The 16,236-nt window shown below is 44.8% G+C and overlaps 1 protein-coding gene across 1 annotated transcript; it reads left to right on the top strand.

Annotated features, from left to right (window-relative positions):
* The first annotated feature begins 15,209 nt into the window (after nt 1–15,209).
* Nucleotides 15,210–15,656, top strand: LOC136172236 (angiogenin-1-like). Its single transcript, XM_065941440.1, has one exon. It carries the CDS (start codon nt 15,210–15,212, stop codon nt 15,654–15,656), a length of 447 nt encoding a protein of 148 aa, XP_065797512.1.
* The last annotated feature ends 580 nt before the right edge of the window (nt 15,657–16,236 follow it).

The raw sequence follows: 16,236 nt of genomic DNA, 5'->3' as shown, positions 1-16,236 counted from the left end.
AGTCCAGATCCAGTGGCAGAGCTGTGCCCTGCACAGGAACCTGGAATTAGATTTGCTACAAGAGAAGCAGCTGTGGTGTGTCCCTGGGGACACGTGGATTGGCAATTAATGAAACAAAGAGGCTCATTGCATAAGTGGGCCCTGTGCCAGTCTGTGGGTTTCATCAGGTCTTAGACTCCTCGTGCTTCTGCTGGCCCCACCCACAGGCACTGCTCTATATCTCCAATCCCAAGGATGGGGGTAGACCAGCTGCCCCTGAGCCCCAGGCCTACCAGCTGGATTGGTTTATGCAGGAGTCACACCAGAGATACTGGGTAAGACAAGGAGCCCTAGAGCTGAAGTTAGTGCCCAGGGCACAGAACAGATTTTGGAGCAGAGGGAAAAGGATCTAGAACCACAGTGACAGCCGGGGGCCTGCTGGGTGAGCAAGGAGAGTGTGTTATTAGTTGCCAGGATGCAGAAGATACCCCTCTTTTCACAGGAAGTATGGTTCCTATACGGTAGGATTCCTGGCTTGCTTTCTTTTTTTTTTTTTTTAATTTACTTTTATTGGAGTATAGCTGCTTTATAATGTTGTACTAGTTTCCACTGTACAGCAAAATGAATCAGCCATACATACACATATATTTTGTATATGTACAAAATGATGCTGAAATTGAAGCTCCAATACTTTGGCCACCTGATGCAAAGAACTGACTCATTGGAAAAGACTCTGATGCTGGGAAAGATTCAAGGCAGGAGGAGAAGGGGATGACAGAGGATGAGATGGTTGGATGGCATCACTGATTCAATGGACATGAGTTTGGGCAAGCTCTGGGAGATGGTGAAGGGAAGCCTGGAGTGCTGCAGTCCATGGAGTCACAAAGAGTTGGACATGATTGAGCAACTGAACTGAACTGACCCTCAATGCAATGCTGAAATGTTACAGGATGGTATGCAAAGGATGAAGCACTTTTCTCCACACAATGCTTGCTCATGTAGCTCATATTTGTACCATCAAAAATGTAACCTTTCCTACATTACTCAGAATGAATTGTCATAATAGCTCAAAATACCTGTAACCTCCTGCAATCTCATAGGACATGCACTGCATTCATTATACGAACTGCCCAATGGTCAGACACAGACACAGAGTCTGTGGTCACCTCGTCCTGTGGTCACACAATCTTCATCATTGCACGTGATCACAGGACAATACCACATGGTTCTAGCTCACTTGCATGAGATCATCTAAACTTTGGGTCAGCACTATGGGCCATGCTCATTGGCCAAGGCCCACAGTTACAACCATGGTCCAGTCCTGCCATCCACCCTGCCTATCAGCATCAGTCCTTGTGGCACAAGCCCCCAGCCTCCTTCAAGTCTGGCTCAGTTGGGTGATTCTGGTTGATACATGACAGAAACCAACACAATATTATAAATCAATTATCCCTCAATTAAAAAAAAAATTTTTTTTAATGAAGTTCCCTGCATGCATGCTAAGTCACTTCAGTCCTGCCCAACTTTTTATGACCCTATGGACTGTAGCCCACCAGGCTCCTCTGTCCTTGGGATTTTCCATCAGAATACTGGACTCGGCTGCCATGCCTTCCTCTCGGGGATTGAACCCACATTTCTTACAGTCTCCTGCACTGACAGGCAAGTTCTTTACCACAAGCATCGCCTGGTGAAACTCCTGGTGCATACACAATAAACTTTACAGGACTACCCACAAGGCCCTGTGTGTCTGCTTGTATCCTTCTTTAGTGTGGTTACATTCTGCTCTAGAAGCTTATCCCCTCCTTTGTGTCTGAGATTTGTGGGAAATAGAGAGATATGAGAATACTGTGGCTCATTTACATTTGGGTCAGGAAGGGGCACAGGCTCTAGAATCTGGAAATGTAGACTGACAGAAAAGGGGACAGATAATGACAGCTCCTACTCTCCCTCCATCACAGAGCTGCGCTCAGGAATCAGTGAGGAACAGGAAGGGAAAACTCTTCGCACACTGTAGACAGGAGCAGCATTCAAGTGATTGCTTGAGAGATAGCTCTAATCTTTTGCAGGACTTCTCTCAGAATAGAACAGAGGTGGCTTGTCATCAAATTTGTACATTTGTCCTTGAGTCTGGGGCTCCTGACTTCCTTTTTATCAGCTACTTTTCCAGGCCTAGATATATAGCAATTTCCATTCCTTCCACCCTCCATATGGTCATTCATTCTTGTTCTTGGTAATCCTACACACAGTAGCTGCACTTAAGCATCTTTTCAAGAGAAACAACTGAAGGATTTACTCCTCCGGGTGGATCTGTTGACTCAAGGTATTGCATAGAGATCCTAGGTTTGTAAATTTTCAGGGCTCAACAGAAACCACTGACTTCAGCTTAAAAAAGAGTGGCATGATATGATCTCATTCTTCCAACAGCCTTGGAGTAATAGAAGGAGGGCTTGGAATACTGCAAGGCTAGAGTCACACTGGCCATGAGGCAATGAACCTTCCTTGTCTCAGCAGACTGCATGTCTCTTCCCAGACATGGGCACAGCATCTCCAACAGCTAGCTCAGCTGCCCCATCACTCTCTGCCTTGTGTCATCATCCCCTCTCCCATCACTCATTCTTGATGACAGGAAGCCATGCAACGTAATCTTCTAGGTTATTCCATCTGTATCCCAGGTCAGAAAAAAGCAATCTTTACCACCACAATGATGGCTCTTTCCAGAATCAGAACCAGAGGGGTGTATAGGAGGTGATAAATGACAATTCTCATTTCAGGTAGACACTTAGGCCAGGTGTTTTAACAGACTTGTTAAAATCTTGTAGCTATAGCCAGCTCCACTCTTTGAGTGTGAGGATTCAAGCTTCCGCATTGCTGAAGATGTTTAGGCAGATGTACTTGCTCCATAGGTATCCACTCACTTGGAATATGTAAGTGAAAAGGCATGAACCTGATTCATTTCCTGATCCAAGGCTGCTCCCCAGCCCACACCCAAATAAAAGCACCACAGGTCAAGCCAGTTCTTAAGAAGTTCGTGGTGAGAGGAGGCCTTCAGAGATCTGAAGCCCAGTGGAGGGAAGCTGTGTCCCGCTGAGCCGGCATTGCAACAGGAGGACTCATTGACGAGGTGAGGCCTACGGTGGAACATGGGTGAGGAGAAAGGACAGGAAAGAGATGGGTTCTGGTCAGATAAGAGTACCCTCAGGTGAGTGACAAGGTGGGCAAAGGAGGGACTCAATGTGGAGGGATGAGGACACACAGGGAGGAGAGGAGAGAGATGCTAGGGGCTGGGGGCACAAAATGGGACTTTGGAGGAGATGGGGATGGAGTCGTGGATGGGATGAAACACAGAGAAATCAATAGGGACACAGGGACTCGGGGACACAGAGGGATTGATGTGAGGGAGAAGAGAAGGAGCGAGGAATGGGAGGCATGGGGCAGAATGAATGAAAGAGGACAGGGATACAAGGTGAGGGGGACAGGAGGTGTGGTCACAGTAGTTGTAGGCACACAGTGAGGAGAGGAGGGAAAAGACACAGGGGGATGGAAGAAGGAAACAGTAGGGCAGGAAGATGCCGATCAGTTAGAAGAAGCAGGTGTTCAAGGTAAGATTCCTAAGACATCATGAAGCCACATCAGTACTGGCTGATCACAGGCCCAGCTGAGAAAGTGAAAGGAAGTGTACATTTGTCCCCTTCACAGAATGCTTGGAAATTAACCCCTGAAATCCCCTTAAATTCAGAGGCAGCCCAGGAAGGTTAGAACTATTATACCACACCACTGGGCTCCAGGCCCCAAGGAACCCTTAGAGAGGCTGTGGCCAGGCCCACCCACACCCCCCACACTCTTCTCTCAGGTAGGGCACTTGCCCCTCTCCCAGGTTATACAGTTTTCCTGGCTCCTCTTCAGGACTGGGGCTCTGAATTCTGGGTCCTCTGAAGCCAACTCCATGGAGACAGAGGTCACTGTGGATGGAGGAAATTTGGGAATTCCCTAGGAGTCAAACAGCCCAAGTGGTCCGTCAAGCCTGTCACAAAGCTTTGCATTTATCAACCTCTACTGAGCAGCCCCTTCCCCAGGGAAACATTGTTCAATCTTCTCCTAATTTCCACCTCCTGTTGACACCCAACACTTTACCTCTCAAGACAAATCAACTGCAAAAGCATAAAAAGCTTTTGAGGCTGTACAGGTCCCTGTTGATGATCCCCATGTTACAAGACTTCCCATGTCTCTTCCTGTTCATCCCACCCTCATACACCCAGCAGCACAAACCGGGAAAGAAAGGGGTTGCCAGAATTCCCTGGTGGACCAATGGTTAGAACTCTGTCCTTTCACTGCCAAGAGTCAAGGTTCCATTCTTGATCTGGGAAGTAAGATCCCACAAGGCATGAGGAGCAGTCAAAAGATAAAAGGGGGAAGGGGTTCCAACACCTGAGCACAGGCTGCACTTTCCCAGAGGGTGACTCTGACTCCCCTGTGACCCGCCAGGTGCAGTCCACGGTCTGGACTCAGGTGCACACAGGGCTGGCCCCCGCCTCCCGCTTTCCACCTCCCAGCCTCTCCACGTTATCACTGTTTCCTCAGCCCAAGGACGCACCCATTCTCCACATGTCCTTTCCCACTCCAGTTCCCAGCCCTGGGTCCTCTTAAAGTGAGGTCAGACATAGCTAGGGTACCTGAGAAAAGAAGACTTCGGTGTCTGCTCTTCCTGATTGGAGAAGACCTAATTACCTAATCAGCCTGGGTTGTTCAGTGGTCTCTGGGCTTCAAGTATTTTAGGAGACCCAACCCTACCACCACCGACCCTTCTTCCCCCTAGGGCAAGCCCCAGTGACCCCACCCCCACATCAGGGGTAGCCACTTGCGCCAACTCTTCCGGTAGCTTATCACAGGGGCATTAATGGCTGACCAGAACGCCTGTGTGAAAGGTAACAGCTGGTAAGAGAGGAGGACAGGGCACCTGAAGGATCTAGGGATGTCAAATCTGCACTCCCCCAGAGCTAGATATCTGTCTTCTGAAAAGAGCTAAGCAAGTAAATCATGAACTATGATTAAGACCCAAGTGCTGAGAATTCTCCCCAACAGACACAACCACGAGAGTCATAATATAAACCAGACCTTGAGAAGAACTCCAGGAGAGGTGAGGGTGGAGTTATTAAGAAGCAACAAGAGGAAAGGGGTGGAGTCAGGGTGAATCAGGGAAGGTTCCAGAGCAAAGATTTTCCCTGGGGAGAATTTCTTTTTCTTTTTTTTTTTTTTCAGTGGGTTTTGTCATACATTGACCTGGGGAGAATTTTAAGCATAAATAGGGTCCCCCCTCCAATTAGAGGTAGAGGATAGGCAATTCAGAGAGGAAAAAAAGGTCAGAGACATTACACACATATGGCAGAGCACTATGTGTTTAGAAAATTGCAAGTTTCTCTGTGGCACCAGGGATAACACAGAAATAAAATGTAGGCCATGGGAGACATCTCTTGAATACCATGCAAAACGCTTCTATTTATAAAATATATATATATAGACAGTTACCTTGAACTCATAGATGGACAAGACACAAGCAATGGAAAGAACTTTCCTGCTGGCATCCCACTGTACACCTGAGGAGAATGAGGGTCACGGTGGACCCAAGGTCAGACAGTTGCATCTTGGCGCGGAACCAGAAGCCAGTGTGAGGTCCCCAACTCCCCAGGGCAGAGTTCTCACTACACAGTGTTGCCTGGTGTACTGTGCATGGGAAACTGATCCTGGGGATGGACCCCCAGAGGGCTACAATTTCTCATTGTGAAATAATCCCCTTCTTCCTCGAGCCTCGGATTTCCCCCTTTACCTCTTCCTGCTGTGCCCTGTGGTGGGAGAAGGCTTTGCTGCTCACCCCGCCTGTTGAGTTAGGGGCCTGGGGACTCATACTGGGGTAACAACAGGGGCTCTTATATCAGAGCAGCTAGAGTGAGGTGCAAGGAGGCAGGGTGGGGAGACAGGGCAACCTGTTTAGGAGGAAGGCTGCTAGTCCAAACAGTACCCTCCCTCTCCTTAAAAGGCATCCCATGCTGGTTCCACCAAGGAAGCAAGGTCTCAAAAAAAGTCATTTGCTTAGAAATTTCTTGAGTCACACATCTTCCATCTTCTGCTTTCTTCCTGGTGTTAATCACTAGGACAGTTCCAACCAGTACAACACTGCTTCTTTCTCCACAGGTGGGGATATAGTCAAGAGACAAGCCACATGGATGGGGAAGTCAAGGCAGTCATCTAAGATGAAGAGAGTCAACCTTATGGAGTTTAGGAGACAAGTCTCACATCTACTTAAGTGAAGTCTTTTAAGGAGTCACTAGGTTAAGCCTCTTGACCTACTGGCTGATCTGCTTTGAGCTTTGCATTTAACGGTCTCAAGGCTTTCCCTCACTGCAATCTGATCTGGCTTGTGTTCTTGCTTCCTGACTATGAATTTCATTCTCCAGAAAGGCTAATCCTTAATCCCCCTCCGCTTTCTTGGTTCTGCTGCCACCTCAACTTTTACCAATGTGTGTGAATTTATGTATCCACAGTTCCTCGATGTGGTCACTCAAAGAGTTTAATAATAGCACATCCCAAGAGTGACAAGTATGCTTAGCTTTTAGCAAGAACTTGGCTTTTATTTAAATACCATGTACTATCCTTAAAAGAGCCTTGGAGAAATGGCTCCCTGAAGAAATGGCTACCCTCAGGGCTGGGACAGGGAGCACAGAAGAGGAGACTAGAATATCTTTAGCCAGAAAGCAAGGAAATACCCAAGGAATGATGGGAACGTCAAAAGGACACAGAAGTCAGTTTAAGGGGTTCCCAATGGCAAAATCTGTGACAATTTGAGCATCAAGATAATAATGAAAATAACAGATTATATAAACAGCTAAAAAAATGAGAGCCCATGAGGCTACACTGATAAAATAAACAAATGAATAAGCTGATAGTTTGATAAAGAACAGGATATTGGCATAGTTTCAAAATAGAGTAAGTCCCCTACATAAGAAGGAGTTCTACTCTGAAAGCAAGTTTGTAAGTCCTCTTTTTCATTAGTCCAAAAAAGTTAGCTGAGGGAGGCAACTGACACAACCTGCTATGTAGTACTATAGTATAATAGTTTTATAATACTTCTATAATATAGTTTTATAATAGTTTTATAACACTTTTCATACAAATTAATATAAAAATAAAAAAATTTTAATCTTACAGTACAGTACCTTGAAAAGTAGAGTAGTACAGTACAACAGTTGGCATATGGGGCTGGCATCGAGTGAACAGATGAGAAGAGTTCCTGACCAGAGGAGGGAGAGAAGGTGCGAGATGGTTCAGCTGAAGGGTCATCAGCAGCAGGAGATGGAGGGCAGGCTGCAGTTTCACTCATACTTGACATTGATGGCACAGGTTCTGGTTCCTTGCTAGATTCAATTCTAACTGTTGTTCAGTCATTCAGTCGTGCCCGACTCTGTGCAACCCCATGGACCGCAGCATGCCAGGCTTCCCTGCCCTTCACCGTCTCCTGGAGCTTGCTCAAACTCATGTCCTTTGAAGTGGTGATGCCATCCAACCATCTCGTCTTCTGTCATCCCCTTCTCCTCCTGCCTTCAATCTTTCCCAGCATCAGGGTCTTTTCTAGTGAGTTAGCTTTTCGCATCAGGTGGCTGAAGTATTGCAGCTCCAGTTCTACCTAGCCTCTTGTAAAACTGATCCAGTGATGTCTGGGTAGTAGCCTTTCTACTGTCATTTTAAATGACACAGTAGCACTGGATTGCATTCTGAACAGTTTCTGCAAGCTTTTTTGTCTTTCTATATTTTGGTCCTGTGGCTCAGAAACTAACAATGCCTCCTCAAGTAAAGAAAATCCCCTTGCCACTTCTTGTGTTGTGAATCTCATCAGTTCTTCAGTTACTTCTTCCTGTTGTATCTCTTTGTCCTTTCTCTGGGCCTCCAATGTCATCAGGTCTTCATTAGTAACCTCTTGTGTTGCACAGTAAGGAGTTCAGTGAAATTGTCCCCTTGTGCATCTAAATCTAGCTTCTCACTGAGGGTCACTAAGTCACTGAAGACCTCTTTGGACTTCTCATCCACCTTCTCAAACCCACGAATTGTGAACAAACTGTAGCAAAGGTGCTTCCAAACCCCGTTCTCAGTGACATTGGAACCTCACGCCAGGCAAAGTCAAAATTTTTTATGGCCTTGTAGATATTTTAGTCCTTCCAAAATTGGCACAAGATTGTTCATGATTTGTCACTTGCCTGTACTTCCTGATGAAAAATATGACATAAATAATATTTCCTGAAAGTCAGTATAACTCCCTAGTCTTTAGGTTGGATGAACAATGTAGTATTCAGTGGCAGATGCACTACTTTGATGTTGAGATGAAAGTCAGCCATGAATAGGGGGTGTCTGGGAGCACTGCTGAGCAGCAAATGAATGTTGAATGGGATATCCTTTTCCAAGCAATATTTCTCTACCTCTAGGATAAAGTGATAGAAAAACTAGTCCTGGAAAATTGTTTGTATAACCCACACTTTGAGGTTACTCTCACATACAACAGAAAGAGTACCCTTGGCTATGTTCTTAATGGCTCTTGGGTTCTCTGAATGATAAACTAAGAAGGATTCAGCTTCATATCCCTGGGAGCATTGCCACCAAACAACAGAGCTAGCCTATCCTTTGCTGCTTTATACCCTGGCATCCTCCTTACTGATGTAACTTCATCTGGCATCCTCTTTCAGTACAGTCCCAACTGTGTGGTTTGTAATGGTTGAAAACTTTCCAAAACTCAATTTTTCAGTTTATTTTTAAAAAGTGATGCACAATTAATTAAAATAGGTGCTCCTCTCAAACAGTGTGTTTGCTCAGAAGAGGAAAGTGAGTGTTTGAATGCATTGTTGGATGCCAGCAGAGGCCCCACATCCTGCTACTTCTCTTTGTTCTGTTAAAAACCAAAATTCAACTAAGTAAATTTGAAGACTTAATTGGTTTTCTTGAATCATTGACACAAAAGGGCAGTATCTCATCTAGTAAATAAGAGAGGTGCTCCAAGGAGCCTGCCTGCAGTGGAAAGGTTTTATAGGCAGAAACTGGACGAAGCAAGAAAGTTATTAGTAAAAAAAAGAGAAATGATTGTTTCAGTCAAGGTTCCCCTGCTGTTTGATTTCAGAGTTTCCTCGTAAGAAGAACTGACTTACATAATAACCACCTCACATAGTTCTGGTGATGGTTAAATATATGAGCTTTTCATAGAATGCAAGGTAACACTGATTATTATAATTATTATGATGATGTCAAGTGCATTTGTTTTACTGGTAGGTAGCATGTCTTTAGCTAATGCCTAAAATACCGGGAGACTGAAAACGTAGAGGTGGGTGAATGACAAGAGAAGGCTGGCAATTTTTAACAAGATAACAGCGTCCTAGATCCAACACCAGTGAAGGTGTTTGCTGGGCGTCTGTGAAACGGCTGGCCGCCTGCTGCTACCTCGCTACGGTCTTTACAGACCGGGACCTGGGGACTGGAGCCGACGAAGAGAGGGACGTGGGGGACCCAAGTCTCGAGTTAAACAAGGGTGCTTTATTTGGAACAGCCTGTGCGTATATACTTTCATACAAGGAAGCTTTAAACAGCAAAAATAAAGTTGAGCAAACACAGAACCAGGTGAATAACAGTCGTCACAGGGCCAGAAGACAATCCATATCCTGAGTAGTAGGGATGTGACTGAATAGTTTACAGTAAGGTAAAATGTCACTGAAGGGAATCCACGCGTGCGCTCTGTCTCATGACCTCTGTCCTGAGAACTGTGTGCAGCTCTGCTCATTCCTGTTTTCCAGGAACTGATAAGGAACAGAGAGCCCTTGAGAAACAGCACACAAAGGAAGAAAACAACATATAGGATTCCTTAAAGCTGAACATCCCCTGACACTACCTGATATTTGAAACCACAGGATCTGAAAGTGATCCTGGTACACTTGGGTCCACTTTCTATGCAGGCAACATAGCCATTTTGTGAGCGGATGCAAGTCAGTGTTGCGTTGATGGTGGAGTTAGACAATTTTACAGCAAAATATCGGGTGCTCACAGTTAGTCATTTGTGGACAGGTAAAGATGAAAGGAAACCAAAGCCCAGGATAAGGATATTTCTGAAGGGTAATAGCTGGGAGGTTGAGGTCAGGTGCAGGGTGGTAACAGCTGTCACATAACCTTCTCTGGAAGTGCTTTCCCGGTTCTATGAAACCTACTTAACACCTGTTCATGAGACCAGATTCTGTGGGTAAAGGGAAAGTACAGCGGAGCTGCATCCTCCCGGGGGACCCCATCTTCTCTGCAGGCTTCTACAAGGCAGTTCTTGGAGGTGGCCCAAGAAACATCTTTGGGATCCAGATCATTGCATGAGAACAGTGAAACCTCGGTCCTGTCTCGGCAGGGGTAAGAACCAGAGGTGTCAGAAAAAGCCAACTTGGGGACAAAAGGCCACATTTATCAAATTCTGCCTCCTAGAACAAATCTCTAATCCATTCAAGTGAGTTAATATTCGACCCAGTTGTGCCCAAGGAAGAGGCAAATGACTCTCCATGTTTTGTCCAAGAGTAGTGTCCTTGGTCTGCGTATCTCTGACAGGACTGAGGATTTTCAGTTCTAATCTCTCCAACCTGTCCATCTGATCACTGTATGATCAGAACTGGAGGGGCCTCCAGATTCACTCAGCTGGAAGGAACAAACAGTTGGAATTCCTCTGTAGTTGGAAGGAAACTTCTAGATTTTTGTAAGATTCTTCCATCTGGGTAATTATTGTTTTATATATGTTTATTTGTTTATATGCTATTTCTAGCTGTCCATCCATCTCAATGAACCTATTCCCCCACCCTTTTAAAGCCTTTGGGCTCAAGCTCATGAATTCAGAAGAAAATGAATTAGGTTCCAAAGTCTAAAATGAAAACTAATTTCTTTAGGGGATATTCTATATGTAGATAAAAGCAAATTAGTGCAGCTGGGAGCAAGCGGAGGTTTAGGAGAGACTCCTAAATTGTGATAAAATCCCCAAAGAAGGAGAGACAGGTGCTGAAGGGCATCTGGAAGCCCCCACTCCACCTCAGACACAGACAGTGTATGTGGCTTAACAAGGAAAAAACAGAAGTATATTTTTAGCTCTGGTTTCTTTCTTTCCTTTTTAATATTTATTATTTATTAGGCTGCACTGGGTCTTAGCTGAGGCATGGGAGATCTTCCATCCTTGTTTTTAGCTACAGCATGGCAGATCTTTTTTTTTTTAGTTGCCGCATATAGAATCGTTAGCTGTAGCATGAGGGATCTACTTCCCTGACCAGGGATGGAACCCAGCCCCTGCGTTGGGAGCTTGGAGTCTTAGCCACTGGACCATCAGGGAAGTCCTAGCACTGTTTTCTTATAACATGCATGCATGTGTTCTCAGTCTTATCTCCTTCCCTGCTATTTACTTTCCTTAAGAAAGTTTGGGGAAATTCCATGTCAGTCCAAGTGTTTAGGACTTTTTGCTTTTCACCGCCAAGGGTGTGGGTTCATTCCTTTGTCAGGGAAGTAAGATCCCACAAATCATACAGTGTCAACAAAAAAAAAGAAGAGAGAAGTTCTTGGATGCTCCAAGAAGTAAGTGGAACACATCCAAAGTTCAAAGGAAGGTACACTGACTGTAGTTACTCATAATCCAATGTCAAGGTAATTTTTTGGTGCATAAAGTTTGATGGATCTGTTGAGTACAAACTATTGCCTGTGGGGAGAGGAAGAGAATAATAATTTTTATAAAGATCAAGGGATCGGTTTGAGACACAGGACAAAGTTAGTCTAAAGAACATTCGGAACAAATTCCACTGACAATTAAGTGCTTGGGTCTAGAAGGACCTGACGATTATGTGCTTGGGTCTAGAAGGATCTGTCTAAATGAGTCTGACAGTCCTTGACCAAATGTGAGGCCCTGCATTTTTGGCCTACGCAGATTCTGTACCATAAATATTCTGTCCTTATTTGTTTTTTTCCCACAAATATTCTGTACCACAAATATTCTGTCTCTTATTTGTCTTTTCCCAATTCCCTTTTACCTTTCTTTTTGGGAAATTTAGAATTGCAAACATTTGTGTGGAAGGTGTGAGTGAGGGAACAGATGTTAAATAGAGGTGGCCATGGTGCATGTTTGCTAGGGTTTGGTTTCTGGATGTCTCAGGGAGTCATGATTAGAACACATGCACGCTAGGTCGCTCAGTCTTGTCAGGCACTTGGCAACCCCATGAACTGTAGCCCCTCGGGCTTCTCTACCCGTGGGATTCTCCAGGCAAGAATACTGGAATGGGTTGCCTTGTCCTCCTCCAGGGGATCTTCCCAACCCAGGAATCTAACCTGTCTCCTGAGGCTACTACATTGCAGGCAGATTCTTTACTACTGAGCTGCTGGGGAAGCCCCCAAGATTGCAATAAGCCTGAGCAAAATTTAGCTGAGTTGTTACAGGATAAATGCACAAATTTTGTACATCAGAAATAAATATATTCCTTTACCTCCCCAGACTGGAATATAAGGACCTTCAACCTCCCAACAAACAAGTGCCTTTTTAGGGTGCCAACCCTGAGGTAGGGTCAGAGCCTTAACTAGAGGTGGAGAGGGCTGGGCTTACACCTTGAGCCTTACAGGATGATGCACACCAGTGAGACTTGGCTCAGATCACCCTGCCATCTCTTTCTTTTTGCCTTGTGACACCAACTAAATCCATACAAACTTATCTTTCCAATTCCATGCTCACTGGACTTTTGCTAGTGAAACTAGAATGGCTCCCTTATGCCTAATGAGAGCCATGGAATTTCAAACTTTTATAGCTCGCAACTCTCATTTCATAGATAAGTTTAGACCTGGAGAGGAAAATGACATCAGTCATTAAAACAGTTATTACTGAGGGTCTGCTGTGAGGCAGGCAGTATGGTTCAGGTGAATAATATATGTCTAAAGCATAGAGTTTTTGGACAGAGACTGTGGCCAGGCCTGCCAGCTCACACCCCTTTCTGTGATCAGCAATATCCCCTGTACAATACTGACTCCTACAAGGACCCACCGTTTCCTCCAAGCGAGGGAGACAACATTCCTATCCACCGCTGCCACCTAATGACTCTTTTGGGTACGACCAGCTCAGGTTCTGCCAGATTTTTGAACTCTGGGATTCTGGCCTCTATTCACAGTGTGATTATTAAGGATACTTCCACCCTTGACAAAAGTCTACAACTGCTTTTGATGTTAAAAGGCAATATTTTGTCTATTGCAGAGTAAGAGATTTAACTGATTACAATTCAAGAAAAGTGTCTTCCCCAAAAGTAGGAAGGAAATACGCACTCAGGAGACTGAAAGCGCCGTGTAAATGTAAAGAGCTTGGTGCGTGGGGAGCGTGGCAGCCCAGTGGCTGTGCTGGGGCAGTGGCCCTGTAGGACGGCTTGTTATTCTTTTAGGCGTGACTCTCCCAGTCGTCTACCACTTTCTTGCTGCTGTTGCTAAGTCGCTTCAGTCGTGTCCGACTCTGTGCGACCCCTTAGAAGGCAGCCCACCAGGCTCCGCCGTCCCTGGGACTCTCCAGGCAAGAACACTGGAGTGGGCTGCCATTTCTTTCTTCAATGCATGAAAGTGAAAAATAAAAGTGAAGTCACTCAGTGGTGTCCGACTCTTTGCGACCCCACGGACTGCAGCCCACCAGGCTCCTCTGCCCATGGGATTTTCCAGGCAAGAGTACTAGAGTGGGTTGCCATTGCCTTCGACTTTCTTGCTAACCTCCCCAAATTATTTTTCCTGATTCTATTACAAATGATAACTCTTATGTGCTTAATGGAAACCTTTTCAGGGACTATTTCAATATTGAGGAATGACCAAATAATTTCTTAGTGTATAATCTGGTAATTCTTTGGCAATATACCAAATTTGTCTATAGTCGTGATAAACAGATAAAGATCAATGCCAGATGCTGATTAGAAAGGGCGGTCATTTCACTCAGCCTGTCACATGGCTTCCCATGTAAACTGCAGAACCCCAAATGCTCTTATATTTCTAGAGTCACAATTGTACTCCCAGGACTGTTTAACATCATGACAGGCTTAGTGCTACAACCGGTGGCCTCTTTAAGGGCTACAAAAACATTTAATATGAAAATATGTTTACTGACTTACACACAAGAAAAGCGCAATATACAAATTAATAATTAATTTAATGTCCATGACACTATACCATTTATGTTTCAATTTAGGATTTATAAAGTTTATAGTATATCTAAGAATAAATTTAAGGTCAAACTTTCATCCCATTATAAGAATTTTGCAGCATGTGTGATTGCTAAGAAGTCATGAAAAAGTGAAAGTGATAGCCACACAGTCATGTCCAACTCTCTGGGACCCCATAAACTGTAGCCCGCCGATATCCTCTCTCCATGGAATTCGCCAGTCAAGAATACTGGAATGGGTTGCCATTTCCTTCTCCAGGGGATCTTCCCAACCCAGGAATCAAACCCAGGTCTCCTACACTGCAGGCAGATTCTTTACTAACTGAGCCACCAGGGAAGCCTACTTTTTGGGGAATTAGGTCCGCTTCCTTTCACCTCAGGGAGAAACTTCTCTCACTACTCTTCTCACAGTCAGCTGATGGACTGACTTGTTCGGGAATCCTGTCTTCACCAACCCTCTCTGATAGCCCTTCCCTGGGCTCAAGGTTCCCTGAAAGTCCTCCTTTTTAGCTCTCAGAGTATATCTTGCTGTCTCTTCTCAGTAAATTGGCACTCCCATCCTTTCCCCATGGGTGCTATATCCTGGGTTAGCGAGGCACTGGATGTGTCTTACTGGTCTTTGTGTTCTAGGACCTAGCACAGTGCCTGGTACCCAATAGGGGCTTATGTAGCGCTTGTTATTAAATTAGTTAATAGATGAATGAAAGAATGTGAGTGGATTTTGAATTGCAACAACTGATAGAAAGGTAAATTCTTAGAGATCCTCAGGGATAGGAATTGGTGGTTGTACTTGGAAGTTGTATTCAGGAAACGTTTTTATAGATTTCCAAAGAATCAATTGAGAAGACATATGAGACTACTGAGGAAAGGAAAAGAAAAAAATATATCTAGTGACAGAGGATACCTGATTCATGATGCGCTGCCAGGGAGAAAAATCCTTGTCCTTTTAGCCTAATTTGGCAATTCTATTCTGTGCCGTTATTACATCTCCTTTTGTCCTTGGCAGGAGCCCTTGTTGAAAGAGATGGTGATGGTCCTGAGCCCCCTGTTTTTGGTCTTTCTGCTGGGACTGGGTCTGACCCCACTGACTCTGGCTAAGGATGACCGCAGATACAAACACTTCCTGACCCAGCACTACGATCGTAGCCCAAAGGGCCGGGATGACAAATACTGTGAAACGATGATGAAGAGACGAAACCTGACCAAACCCTGCAAAGGCATCAACACCTTTGTTCATGGCAACAAGAATGACATCAAGGACATCTGTAAAGATAAGAATGGAAAACCTTACAGAGGCAATCTCAGAATAAGCAAATCTGCCTTCCAGGTCACCATTTGCAAGCATAAAGGAGGGTCCACGCGGCCTCCATGCTATTACAAAGCCACCAAAGCCTACAGAGTCATCGTTATCGGCTGTGAAAAGGGCTGGCCCATCCACTTAGATGAGTCCTTTGTCCCTCCACGCAAGTAGTCCGGAGCTGGCGCGGCTCTTCCTTCATGGCATTTCCCCCTTACACCGCGGCAACATTCGTTGCTAGGAAAATGAGCTGCTGACCTTTTCTTTTCTGCTTTAGAATATATTTCATTAATAAATATGTCTCTGAGTCTTCTCACTGATTCTTGGTCTATTTATCTTTCCCCATTTTCCCTGTTCAATTGAAAGGGTTAGATGGGAAACCAATGCTTTTTTCCTTGTCAGTCGGTTCCTGATCAGGCATTCAAGGAGTGGACCTCACTTTTCTGTGAAGGTAAAAGTGTTAAATTCACCTTACAGAGGTTGTTGGGAAAATTCCAAGGCTTAAGGCCCCTACGCAGAATTTTTAGGAGAGGCAAATTGTTTTTGCTGTCACCTAATAAGCCAATATTACTTTTACAACGTTAAGCCTTAGGAAGAAGAATTTAGTACTAAATACCAACAGATTAATTACACTTTTCTTTCTTTCTCTCTCTCTCACACAAACACACACAAACACACACACACACACACACACACACACACACACACGGGCAAACACACCCACCCACACTTGGGTAATCCTGCATAAATAACA

Source organism: Muntiacus reevesi, chromosome 7 (genome assembly GCF_963930625.1).
Source record: "Muntiacus reevesi chromosome 7, mMunRee1.1, whole genome shotgun sequence".
NCBI classification, from domain to species: Eukaryota; Metazoa; Chordata; class Mammalia; order Artiodactyla; family Cervidae; genus Muntiacus; species Muntiacus reevesi.
The sequence above is the reverse complement of the archived record's forward strand: the minus strand, read 5'-3'. Positions and strand labels throughout refer to the sequence as shown.

What these genes read in the sequence shown, in the direction of transcription:
- LOC136172236 (XM_065941440.1), top strand. Translation starts at nt 15,210, where the DNA reads ATGGTGATGGTCCTGAGCCCCCTGTTTTTGGTCTTTCTGCTGGGACTG.